Raw genomic sequence first — 14,512 nt, 5'->3', positions numbered from 1 at the left:
CCCATATTGGAGTATGCGGCACCAGTTTGGAACCCACACCTAGCCAAGCATGTAAAGAAACTAGAGAAAGTGCAAAGGTTTGCAACAAGACTAGTCCCAGAGCTAAGAAGTATGTCCTATGAGGAGAGGTTAAGGGAAATCAACCTGACGACACTGGAGGACAGGAGAGATAGGGGGGACATGATAACGACTTACAAAATACTGAGAGGAATTGACAAGGTGGACAAAGACAGGATGTTCCAGAGACTGGACACAGTAACAAGGGGACACGGTTGGAAGTTGAAGACACAGATGAATCAAAGGGATGTTAGGAAGTATTTCTTCAGCCACAGAGTAGTCAGGAAGTGGAATAGTTTGGGAAGCGATGTAGTGGAGTCAGGATCCATACATAGCTTTAAGCAGAGGTACGATAAAGCTCATGGTTCAGGGAGAGTGACCTAGTAGCGACCAGTGAAGAGGCGGGGCCAGGAGCTTGGACTCAACCCCTGCAACCTCAACTAGGTGAGTACACACACATACACACACACACACACACACACACACACACACACACACACACACACACACACACACACACACACACACACACACACACACACACACACACACACACACACACACACACATTCACACACACACACACATTCACACACACACACACACACACACACACACACACATTCACACACACACACACATTCACACACACACACACACACACACACACACACATTCACACACACACACACACACACACACACACACACACACACACACATTCACACACACACACACACACACACATACACATACACACACACACACACACACACACACACACACACACACACACACACACACACACACACACACACACACACACACACACACACACACACACACACAGAAGTACCAAACAAGAAGAGCAACACTCACCCAAGAGAGACAATAGAGGCCAGCGTGCACAGGAGAACGACGGTCTCCAGTCCCGCCAACACTCGCCTTCTGCCGCGCCGTCGGTGATCCCCGCCAGCACCTTCATGATCCCGGCGACCTCTTCCTTCCTGCGGGTACCCGTCACCTCTACTGCTGACGGAGGCAGGGCTCCCTGAACCCCCACACAGGAACCCCATCCTCAGATTCCAGGATATTTGTCTCTATTGTATATATCTCGCTTTTTTTGTCAGTTCAGCAGGCCAATCTGTGAGGTTTACTGCCCTCTCAGCGGCTTCCTCTGTGAAGTTTACTGCCTCTTCAGCGGCTTCCTATGTGAGGTTTACTGCCTCTTCAGCAGCCTTCTATGTGAGGTTTTTCTTTTCCCACCTTGGTGGGTTACCTCAGACATTGTTAACCTCCAGAGTACCACAATAACAACACAATTTAACAGTTATAAACCATCTTTTATCACTGGAGTAAACTCTCACCTATATTCACGCGCATCGAAGCATACAAACATACAATATTACAAACATCAACAAAGAAATATAATAATATGTATATATAAATAATTTTGTGCAGAGTTCAGTCTTACTGAATTTATATTTCTTGGTTAAATTTGGGTTCGGATAAGTTGAAAGGAAATCAGAACGGATTGTCACCAGGCTGAAGATCAGAGGACGGAACATCTTAGCCTCCACTATCCCTGAACGTAATAATGTCGTGAGGATTAGAATTAACCCCTCCCCACCTTCCCCTCTCCCCCTTTTCCTGTCTCGCTTCAAAAGGGAGGCGGGAGCGGCTTGGTGCTTGGTGCTCTTGATTCAAGGAAATATAGCAACCCCTTCTTCCTCTCTCGGCTCGAAGCTGGTTTACCACATATTTCCCTTGTGAGTTTAATGCCTTTCCATGAAATTAATAATAATAATAATAATAATAATAATTAAATATTATTGCTACTGCCAATAATAATAATAATAATAATGTGAAAGGCCCATTATTAAAAGTACAGGTTGAGAGCAGTTATATCAATAATATTACATATAGTCGAGGGAAAACGCTAAACCCGGAGGGAAGTATCACACAGCGCCCTATTAACAGGAGATAATTAAAGTTCGAGCCGAGGAAAGGGAGGGGCAGCTCAAGTTCCTTGGATCAAGAGCTCCTGAAGGGAGTGTAACGCAGGTCTTCTTTACCGCGAAATGATCCCAGAACTCAGTGTTGAATATTTGGCGCAGTCGCGAAACTTAATCCGTAAAATATGTCAGTGTATATACACTGAGAGATGCACATCTGTGTATATACACTGAGAGACGCACATCTGTGTATATACACTGAGAGATGCACATCTGTGTATATACACTGAGAGATGCACATCTGTGTATATACACTGAGAGATGCACATCTGTCTATATACACTGAGAGACGCACATCTGTGTATATACACTGAGAGATGCACATCTGTGTATATACACTGAGAGATGCACATCTGTGTATATACACTGAGAGATGCACATCTGTGTATATACACTGAGAGATGCACATCTGTGTATATACACTGAGAGATGCACATCTGTGTATATACACTGAGAGATGCACATCTGTCTATATACACTGAGAGATGCACATCTGTCTATATACACTGAGAGATGCACATCTGTGTATATACACTGAGAGATGCACATCTGTCTATATACACTGAGAGATGCACATCTGTCTATATACACTGAGAGATGCACATCTGTCTATATACACTGAGAGATGCACATCTGTCTAAATACACTGAGATACACATCTGTCTATATACACTGAGATGTACATCTGTCTATATAAACTGAGATGCACATCTGTCTATATACACTGAGGGATGCACATCTGTCTATTTACACTGAGGGATGCTCATCGGTGTATATACGCTGAAAGATGCACATCTGTATATATACAATGAGATGTACACTTATAGGTCTATACACACTGAGATGTACACTTCTCAGTCTATATACACAGAGCTGTACACTTCTCAGTCTATATACACAGACCTGTTCACTTATCAGTGTATACACACAGAGATGTACACTTCTCATTCTATAAACACAGAGATGTACACTTATCAGTATATACACACAGATGTATACTTATCAGTATATACACACAGATGTATACTTCTCAGTCTATACACACGGAGATGTACACTTAGCAGTGCATATATACACTTGTCAGTGTATATACACTGATAGGTTTACCTCTATCAGTGTATAAAACTGATAAAGACACACTTCTCAGTGTATATTCGATTGATACAGTTCCCATAATCTTAAAAATTAAAGTAAGCCCTGACTTTATCACTCAAACTTCCCATTTATACATTTTTATAACTACGAAAAATAAAGCTGACAGAAAATTGTTCATTGTTAATTATAATGTTTCTCCAACTTCATTATAATTTGGGATATGTGAAGTGCAGTGTAATATTAATTTCAACAATTTATATGCAAATCGAATTTGTTTTTCACGAATTCGGTCTTAGTATGAGTTTCTGTCTGTGGATGCCAGCTCTGAAAATCTCTCTTGTGTTTTCAAGGGCCGGATACCATATGGTATGAGTGAGGGAGATGCCACGAGCAAGGTGATGCACTGGCGAATATGATAGATGCTTGCAATTAGGAATATCACTTCATATGATCGTTGACGTGGTTTTCTCTGTACTCTATACCAGCGACTGCAAAGCTCACGAGAGAAATCCTCCCCAACCACGCACACCTACGAGGGACCAATCATGGCAATGCAGGTGTTTACGTACGTGAAATATCTCTCAAAGAGAGAGACAAGACTCCGAGATGAACCCAAAGAGGTGTATTTCAATGTGTCTGCGTATGTGTTAATCCGCACCACAAGTTGAAGCAGCCCCGTGCAGAAGTAAGCAGCCCCTTGCAGAAGTAAGTAGCCCCGTGCAGAAGTACGTAGCCCCATGCAGAAGCAGGTAGCCCCGTGTCGAAGTAGGCAGCCCCGGGCAAGAGGCAACGATGGTAAGGAGGAGACCGCTCAAAGCACTGATTCCGTACAGTGCTCAGGAAGAGGTTCCAGAGGCAACTGACGGAGGGGATGGCACACACACTGGCCTCCTGATGTAGCTGGGGCGCAGGGCCACCATTCACTGGGATAACTTTGCTACCTCTCTTACTCTCTCTCTTACTCTCTCTTTCTTTCTCTCTCTCTCTCTCTCTCCCCAACACATACGAACGAGGAAAGACAGACTACAAGAGTAGTAAAAATGGAAGCAGGAATTAACACACCCACACGCCTCCCTCAACCACCAATCCCACCCATCTAACACTCCCCCCCCCCACACATACATCCTCTCCACCCCATCTAATCCTCCCCCACTCACACATGAATCCTCCCTACCTTTACCCCACACTCTCAAAGGCAAATCTACTACCTTCCACTCACCTCTCGCACCCTCACAACACACTTCTCTCCCCACTTCAACCTTCACCCCGTCTTAACCTCAAGACACCTTCCCACCCTACACCCCAACTTCCCCATCCATTTCTGTAAAACGACCCCATCAGTTCACCCTGTAAAAATAACACTAATAGTGTATGTAAGAGATGGAACTACCGTGAATGTGCTCCGTCTTCAAGCCAGATTTTGTTTTGCCTTCCCCTGACGTATTGAGCAGCTTCTATCCCTTAAAAAAGAAGGGCAAGGGGTATTGGGGCTTTGGAAAGAAAGGGGAAAGCCATTGGGTAGTGGGGGAGTGACATGGCAAGAAATGGGTAGTAAAGAAAAGGTTGGGAAGTATAAGAATGTGGGGCTCTCTCCTCTAGCAGAGACAGAAACAGAGAGACAGAAACACACTGAGAGAGAGAGAAGGGGATAATCGAATGTAAATTTATGGGTAGGCAGTCAAGGGTTTCCTGGAAATTGATCTCGGAGTTGGTGTAGGAGGAGACAGAGAGCAGCGAGGAGACAGTAAATATGAGAGTTTATGAGGCTGCTATGTGCTGACATGAGAGGCATCGTTAGCAATGTGTGTGTGAGCCCAGGCAAGTCTTGGCAAACGCCGCCTCTCCTCTTAATAAGGTTGTCATAGTGGCAACTTTCTTGGACCACTGCGTAGGCTTCTTGGCTACGCCTACTGCAAGCGACGCTGAAGACTTTCTTGGGATTATTAATCCCTGAAGGTTATTAACTCAGGATATGCTAAGAAAACAAAGCAGTATGGTTAATTCCTCTGAGGTCCTTACGGCCCGCATCCCATCTCCCCCAGTATGCGACCCACAACACTCCATTAACTGCTTAATATCTACTCACAGATACAATAGATGGAACAGACGGGCTAGAAAATTATATTATATGTTTTGTCTCATGCAGTATTCGAATTACCTCGCCACATACATACAAACACACACACAAAAATTTCATTCCCCACACAAAACCCACTCCCTCAAAAACACACACACAAAACCCCCCTCTCCTAAACACACACACAAAACCCCCCTCCCCTAAACACACGCGCAAAACCCCTCCCAGCTCCAACATACTCAAGACCCCTCCATGCCCCAACACACTCAAGACTCCTCCCAGCCCCAACGCACTCAAGACCCCTCCCAGCCCCAACACACTCAAGACCCCTCCCTGCCCCAACAAACTCAAAACCCCTCCCAGCCCCAACACACTCAAGACCCCTCCCAGCCCCTACACACTCAAGACCCCTCCCTGCCCCAACACACTCAAGACTCCTTCCTGCCCCCATACACAAAACCCCCTCCATCTCTCCCTTCCACCACACACAAGGTGATAAAATATGGTAAGAATTTTGCCTGTCAATTTCAATTTATCTGAAAAATCTCAGCTTACAATGGCTTCTTGCTCGAAATTGCATTCCATTCATTGATCTGTCTATCACTACATTTTCTCTATTACGACGCCTTTATATCTAACCTGATACAGTCTCAGAGAGAGAAAGAGAGAGAGAAGCTTGTCTACGTGTATTCACCTAGTTAAGGTTGCAGGGAGTCGAGTCTTTGCTCCTGGCCCTGTTAGTTTACTGGCCATGACATGAGTCACTGTTAGCCTCGCGTACCCTGTCACACGCATTCTTAAAGCTGCGTATATTTTCGCGTGACTGCTCACATATCTACCGTACCGTCGCTGGCGTGTAAATGACAGAGACATCTGGTATCGACGTAAGCGATGGAAGAAGTTCTTTGTGTAAACCAACAATAGCCGGAGACATGAGGTGTAGTGACATGAACTGTGGTGACATGAGCTGTGATGACTTGTCCTCACATTACATCACATCACAAAAGACCTTTCTCTCTCACACACGTCTTTACGGAGTTATACTATGAATAGACAACCTTAGCCGCTGACAACCTTGGTCACTGACAACCATGGTCGCTGACAACCTTGGCCGCTGACAACCATGGTCGCTGACAACCTTGGTCACTGACAACCATGCTCGCTGACAACCTTGGCCGTTGACAACCTTGGTCGCTGACATCCTTGGCCGCTGACAACCATGGTCGCTGACAACCTTGGTCGCTGACAACCTTGGTCGCTGACAACTTTGGTCGCTGACATCCTTGGCCGCTAACATCCTTAAATTAGGATGAAACTGTTTAATATACACTTTATAACTCTTGAAGGGTATACAGGCGAAAGTGGGTTTACCTTGCGTTTACCTGTGACAGGTCTCGAGAGCTCTAGTCTCGCAGCCCGGGTTTGAGACTAGGCTGCTGACCACCTGGTCATCCAGGCTGTTGGTGTTTGCAGGTAAGTCAAGAATACTGACTTACCCTTGTACAGTGCTATATAGAAAACTGTTGTATATCAATGGTTCAGAGAACCGACACGTTGATAAATTAGACACAAGTGCAACTCTTGGGTATCTTTATTGAGGAAACGTTTCGCCACACAGTGGCATCATCAGTCAGACACTGCAACTTCTTGGGATCTTAATACTTGGGAATTCTTCGCTTGCCTAACCCTTGGGCACGACCTACTTCCACATTGAACGAATGTGACACCACCTACGACTGCTGCACCTCTCCTGCCTACGATTTATAAGCTCCTTCTCCGCACTTATGCCGTATTCTATTCAAGATTGATGGACTGACCACATCGACTCAAGGATGAGGGACTGATTACCTCATTCTCCTCCTGTTCTTCTAGATTCTCCTTTGTATGGACTAATGAAGCCACCGTGTGGCGAAACGTTTCCTCAATAAAGATACCCAAGAGTTGCACATGTGTCTAATTTATCTTGGATAACTGTTAACTGGAATAAAATGAAACAGTTTAGTACACAGTAACACTCACACCTGAGTACCAGTTAGTGTTCATACCACTCAGAACACTAGCACAGTAACACTCACACCTGTGTACCAGTTAGTGTTCACACCACTCAGAACACTGGCACAGTAACACACACCTGAGCACCAGTTAGTGTTCATACCACTCAGAACACTAGCACAGTAACACTTACACCTGTGTACCAGTTAGTGTTCACACCACTCAGAACACTAGCACAGTAACACTCACACTTGAGTACCAGTTAGTGTTCACACCACTCAGAACACTGGCACAGTAACACTCACACCTGAGTACCAGTTAGTGTTCACACCACTCAGAACACTAGCACAGTAACACTCACACCTGAGTACCAGTTAGTGTTCATACCACTCAGAACACTAGCACAGTAACACTCACACCTGAGTACCAGTTAGTGTTCACACCACTCAGAACACTAGCACAGTAACACTCACACCTGTGTACCAGTTAGTGTTCACACCACTCAGAACACTAGCACAGTAACACTCACACCTGAGTACCATTTAGTGTTCATACCACTCAGAACACTAGCACAGTAACACTCACACCTGAGCACCAGTTAGTGTTCACACCACTCAGAACACTAGCACAGTAACACTCACACTTGAGTACCAGTTAGTGTTCACACCACTCAGAACACTGGCACAGTAACACTCACACCTGAGTACCAGTTAGTGTTCACACCACTCAGAACACTCGCACAGTAACACTCACACCTGAGTACCAGTTAGTGTTCACACCACTCAGAACACTGACACAGTAACACTCACACCTGAGTACCAGTTAGTGTTCATACCACTCAGAACACTGGCACAGTAACACTCACACCTGTGTACCAGTTAGTGTTCACACCACTCAGAACACTGGCACAGTAATACACACCTGAGCACCAGTTAGTGTTCACACCACTCAGAACACTAGCACAGTAACACTTACACCTGTGTACCAGTTAGTGTTCACACCACTCAGAACACTAGCACAGTAACACTCACACTTGAGTACCAGTTAGTGTTCACACCACTCAGAACACTTGCACAGTAACACTCACACCTGAATACCAGTTAGTGTTCACACCACTCAGAACACTAGCACAGTAACACTCACACCTGAGTACCAGTTAGTGTTCATACCACTCAGAACACTAGCACAGTAACACTCACACCTGAGTACCAGTTAGTGTTCACACCACTCAGAACACTAGCACAGTAACACTCACACCTGTGTACCAGTTAGTGTTCACACCACTCAGAACACTAGCACAGTAACACTCACACCTGAGTACCAGTTAGTGTTCACACCACTCAGAACACTAGCACAGTAACACTCACACCTGAGTACCAGTTAGTGTTCACACCACTCAGAACACTAGCACAGTAACACACACCTGAGCACCAGTTAGTGTTCACACCACTCAGAACACTGGCACAGTAACACTAACACCTGAGCACCAGTTAGTGTTCACACCACTCAGAACACTGGCACAGTAACACTCACACCTGAGTACCAGTTAGTGTTCACACCACTCAGAACACTGGCACAGTAACACTCACACCTGAGTACCAGTTAGTGTTCACACCACTCAGAACACTGACACAGTAACACTCACACCTGAGTACCAGTTAGTGTTCACACCACTCAGAACACTGGAAAGTAACACTCACACCTGAGTACCAGTTAGTGTTCACACCACTCAGAACACTAGCACAGTAACACTCTTTAAAACTATGACCACCATAGTGTTCCCTCTGCCTCAACACTCACTAAATTAAGTGAAATACGAGATAATACATGCACGGTGAACATCTCCCCACGCTCTGGGTGCGTGCTTAATTCCGTTTAAAACCTATCGGCTACAGGAGGGGCTTCACGTAATTTTTCACCAGCGGACAAAATTTTAATACCAAAAATAGGAATTAAACTCTTAGATATATACGCTTAGAGATATACACCTTGGATATCAGATACCTGGGAGTGGACTTGTCAGCAGATGTGTCCTTGAAAGACGAGGTGAACCAAAAACTGATGAGGGGAAAAAAGGCGAGTGGTACACAGATGAGTTTGTGGAGACAAAGACCATTATCCATGGAAGCAAAGTAGGGAATGTATGAGAATACAGTGGTACCAACGCTCTCATACGGGTGTGAAGCATGGGTGGTGAATGTTGCAACAAGAAGGCTGGAGGCAGTGGAGATGTCGTGTATGAGGGCAATGTGTGGTGTGAATATTATGCAGAGAATACGTAGCTTGGAGATTAGGCGGTGCGGGGTTTATGAAAGTAACAAAAGGAACAAAATAGTGACTTGGAGGGCGTATAAATCTGTGAAGGAAGGCAGGACAGGGGTCGTCCTTTTAAGATTGGAGGGAGGGGGTAAAGGTTTTGTGCGCGAGGGGCTTAGACTTCCAGCAAGCGTGTGTGAGCGTGTTAGATAGGAGTGAGTGGAGGCAAATGATTTTTATGACTTGACGTGCTGTTGGAGCGTGAGCAATGTAACATTTATGAAGGGATTCAGGGAAACCGAGTCCTAGAATTGGGAAGTACCGTGCCAGTGCTCTGAAGTAGGGGTAGATATATGTTGCAGTTTTTAAACTGTAGTGTAGGCGCGCCTCTGACAAGACAGTGATGGAGTGACGAAAGTTTTTCTTTTTCGGGACACCCTGTCTTGGTGGGAAACGGCCGATGTGTCAATAAAAATAATAAAATATTGTCTTACGTCCAGGTACTATCTATGTTCGTACGATATATCCTGTGCCACGCTGCTCCACCAGTTTGTATTAACATGCAAGACAGCAGCCAAGACCACCAAACAAACAGTTGTCTGCTAACTACTACCAAACTACCTGGCCCCTCATCACATTCCGAAGTTATTTTCCCATTCATCAAGTTATCACATTTTCATTTTACAAAGTCAGTTTTATAATGTTTTAATTTTTGACTCAAATATTCTCTTCCTACTTCCCTTGTCCTACTTGTTGCTTCCCCTACTCATTTCTCTTACTCTATATTTTCCCTACTCCTGCCCTTCTCTTTCTTTCCTCTGTTCTCCCCATCCACTTTTCGTTGGCATCCGCTTCCCCTACCCTCTTTAGCGTGTTTTCCCCTCGCTCCCCACCAATTACAGCATAATTAAAGTGCCTGTCTTCCCTCACTGGCCAAGACAATAAAGTGGACAGTTAAGTGATCCTTATTCGCTTCTTGTTCTTATGAGTAGGATAGCCTGTGTCTTGTATCCTGCTTCGTGTCTCGCCGTATGTGTCTTGTATCCTGTATATTTTGTAAGCCGTAAGGTCTGGTCTCCTGTATCGTGTTGTGATCTATATAATATGCCTCTGACACAATACACACAATACATGTATCATGTTTAGGGTATTGTGTACAGCAGCTGCAAGATTACCCTTCCAGTCTGTGGACACACACACACATACACAACCACAACATACAAAGATAACTCTTAAGAGCACACACATATATGAAGCCCGTGAGGGTAAACACCACCAAGCTACCTATAAGATATACTTTGTACCAGACCGATGAGCTGTATAGTCCTTGTGGCTTAGCGCTTCTTTTTGATTGTAATAATAATAATAACCAGACCGATGAAATATCAGAAAGGAAACCACTTGCAGAAATACTCTCTTCAGTGACTCAATATTAGCAGAATACTTAATGGAAATGGAGATAGTTTTTGTTTGTTGAGCTATATTTACAAGTGTTAAGTCACAGCTGTTGGCGCTGTCTCAATGAAAGATGTTTCAAAAAGACGGCGCCTGTGATAGCTAGAGAAGAGACAGAAGGCTAGAAGATAGCTATAAGTCTTCTTGCCTGGGAATATAGCGTCAACTTCTTAAATTGTCTAAGAATACAGCCATATTGCGTAACAATAATCAACTGTAACTGTAGCCATACTTTGTATTTCTCATGTCTGGAACATCACAAGGACTGATCCGGAGTGAATCAGGTCATATGTTGTCTCTGATTTAGAAGACAAGAGGTCACATGTTGACCTCATCCACAGCAAGTCAAGTAACGTCCCGCCTCAACCCACCTCGCCGTAAAACCCTCGCGGTAAAACCCTCACAGTGAAACCTTCACAGTAAAACCTCGCCAGGACCCGTCCTGGCAAACCTACTTGAACTTGAGGTAAAACCTGGCGATACAACCCTCGCGGTAAACCCTCTTATCTCTCCCTTTGTTACGCGCATTCAGCGTCACCTCAAGAGCAGGATCTCCAACTCGTGGATAACTACCAACAGCTGTGGTAAAATCCTCTTAAATTTCACTTGGTTAAGCGCATGTTGAGCGTCACCTGAACAGCAGGATGTCCAATTTACAGATAATTGGCACCAGTTGTTACTGTGGTGGCCAGGCAGCCCGATATTCTTCGATCAGTTTGTGAAACGATAGCAACAGTTTGTAACCTGTTAGAGTTTTATGACAGATATTAATTGTAGATGGGAGTGAGTGGCAACAATGGGTCTCAGTTATTTGACGTGCTGTTGGAATAAGAGCCAGGTACCATTTATAAATGTATTCTGGGAAACCGGTTAACTCGACTTGAGTCCTGGAGGTAGAAATTACAGTGTCTGCACTCTGAAGGTATGGAGTACAGTGCCTGCACTCTGGAGGAGGGGTGGTGGGAAGTACAGTGTCTGCACTCTGGAGGAGGGGTGGTGGGAAGTGCAGTGTGCACTCTGGAGGAGGGGTGGTGGGAAGTACAGTGTGCACTCTGGAGGAGGGGTGGTGGGAAGTACAGTGTGGACTCTGGAGGAGGGGTGGTGGGAAGTACAGTGTGCACTCTGGAGGAGGGGTGGTGGGAAGTACAGTGTCTGCACTCTGAATGATGGCCGGGAATGTTTCTGTTCCGGTAGAACAGCTATTGGCTGAGCGATGGTAAATGTATTTCCTTTTTGAGTCATCTTACCAGCTGCAGCAGTACCATCTCACCACCACAGCCAGGTGCAGCAGTACCACCTCCCACCACAGCCAGCTGCAGCAGTACCACCTCCCCCCACAGCCAGCTGCAGCAGTACCACCTCCCACCACAGCCAACTGCAGCAGTACCACCTCCCACCACAGCCAGCTGCAGCAGTATCACCTCGCACCACAGCCAGCTGCAGCAGTACCACCTCCCACCACAGCCAGCTGCAGCAGTATCATCTCCCACCACAGCCAGCTGCAGCAGTACCACCTCCCACCACAGCCAGCTGCAGCAGTACCACCTCCCACCACAGCCACCTGCAGCAGTACCACCTCCCACCACAGCCAGCTGCAGCAGTACCACCTCCCACCACAGCCAGCTGCAGCAGTACCACCTCCCACCACAGCCAATTGCAGCAGTACCACCTCCCAGCATAGCCAGCTGCAGCAGTACCACCTCCCACCACAGCCAGCTGCAGCAGTGCCACCTCCCACCACAGCCAGCTGCAGCAGTACCACCTCCCACCACAGCCAACTGCAGCAGTACCACCTCCCACCACAGCCAGCTGCAGCAGTACCACCTCCCACCACAGCCAGCTGCAGCAGTACCACCTCCCACCACAGCCAATTGCAGCAGTACCACCTCCCAGCATAGCCAGCTGCAGCAGTACCACCTCCCACCACAGCCAGCTGCAGCAGTGCCACCTTCCACCACAGCCAGCTGCAGCAGTACCACCTCTCACCACAGCCAGCTGCAGCAGTACCACCTCCCACCACAGCCAGCTGCAACAGTACCACCTCCCACCACAGCCAGCTGCAACAGTACCACCTCCCACCACAGCCAGCTGCAGCAGTACCACCTCCCACTACAGCCAGCTGCAGCAGTCCCTCGCACTACAGCCGCTCGTATCAAGTGATACTGTTATTTCAGAGACTAAACTCTGAGAAAAACTGAAAAACCTTTGATCCCTGACTGCTAGCTAACTGGGCTCACAAGAGGTTTGCGATAAACTATAAGGCTTTGATCTGAGACTTTTGTGAAGTTGGTGCCACGTACAGACCTCGAGCTGTGCCACAGACAGCGGGCGGTCCACTGGGGTATTTCCACTATTGCCACGACTTTGGGCGCCAGCGAGGAAAAACATGGATTCAAACTGTGACTGGGGATAAGCTTTTTCAGGGACGATGTTTCGCTCTGCGTAGAGCTTTATCAAGAGTGGAAACATGGAGTGTGAGGAAAAAGTTTGCCAGCATGTATTTTGTCTACTTGTGGGTGCGACTGTTGTGTGAATTATTTGAGGGTCAAAGCGACTGTTTCAGAGGTATGCCGAATACAGAGCCACACACAGCTATTCTTCACACTACACTCTGGCCTAGAGTTTTACGACTTCCTTGCCGCGAGTTTACCCCCACCCGTACCGTGGTTTGGTTAGTTATAAGTAATCATTCCTCTGTGTTTTTTTTACTCAATTACTGTGTTTGTATATTTGTCTTGCAGCTGTTACTTTCCTTATTGTCTTTAGTGATTTATCTTTTAATGTAAAGTTAAATTTCATTTCTCTCAAACGTCTTCAGTGGCTCTCTAGGTATGGAGCAAGTGAATCACTTGTGATGGTAACTCTTGTGTCTTTCTCTCCACCAGCTCGAAGGGTTTAAGAGGCACCTAAGTACCCCCGTCTGGTAATAACATACTATCGCATTTGCTTTCTCTGTTTCGGTAGGTGAAGTCCAGGATCTTTCCTTAATTCATGGTATAACTTAAGAAATATTTGATGACAATAGTGTTGTAGAGGTGTGAGCAAAGCTCATACAAGCAAAGTTCAAACTTCTACAACACAATTGTCCTCAAAGATTTGTTAAGTTATACCATGAATTAAGGAAAGATCCTGGACTTCACCTTACGAAACAGACAAAGAAAATGTGATAGTAATTATGGTCAAGGTAGATTATAGTGGAAAAATGAACATGTTATTAGAAGATAAGGGTAAACCATACCACGGGTGGGGTTAGAACCCGCGATCAGTCTCAAAACTGCAGACTGATTGCGGGTTCTAATGCCACCCGTGATATGGTTTGTTTGCAATCTTGTCATTACAATTTCGTGAGTCAAGACAGGGGTACTTAGGTGCCTCTTAAGGAACCCAGTGGAACCTTGAGGGACTTAGCAACGGGGTACTTAAGACTTCAGCGAGTGTGTGAATTCATCAACCTCAATGGCCTTTACTTGTATGTGGAAATCATCACTACTTAATCTGGTGACCGTCATTCTGGGAGCGGTGCTTTATTTGTCAACTCTTCACCTCTGTGAATAAGAGAGAGCTC

The 14,512-nt window shown here is 45.8% G+C and overlaps 1 protein-coding gene across 1 annotated transcript in view; it reads right to left on the bottom strand.

The window, feature by feature from the left end:
* Positions 1-1,481, bottom strand: part of LOC138855150 (glycine receptor subunit alpha-4-like) — a 168,267-nt gene extending 166,786 nt beyond the window's left edge. The window contains exon 1 of the mRNA XM_070102650.1: positions 937-1,481. Coding sequence (XP_069958751.1) covers positions 937-1,133 — 197 coding nt within the window. The 5' untranslated portion in view covers positions 1,134-1,481. The remainder of the gene's footprint in view (positions 1-936) is intronic.
* Positions 1,482-14,512: the final 13,031 nt, after the last annotated feature.

Source organism: Cherax quadricarinatus, chromosome 83 (assembly GCF_038502225.1).
Source record: "Cherax quadricarinatus isolate ZL_2023a chromosome 83, ASM3850222v1, whole genome shotgun sequence".
In the NCBI taxonomy this organism is placed as follows: domain Eukaryota; kingdom Metazoa; phylum Arthropoda; class Malacostraca; order Decapoda; family Parastacidae; genus Cherax; species Cherax quadricarinatus.
Note: the sequence above shows the minus strand (reverse complement) of the source record. Positions and strands in the feature narration are given on the sequence as shown.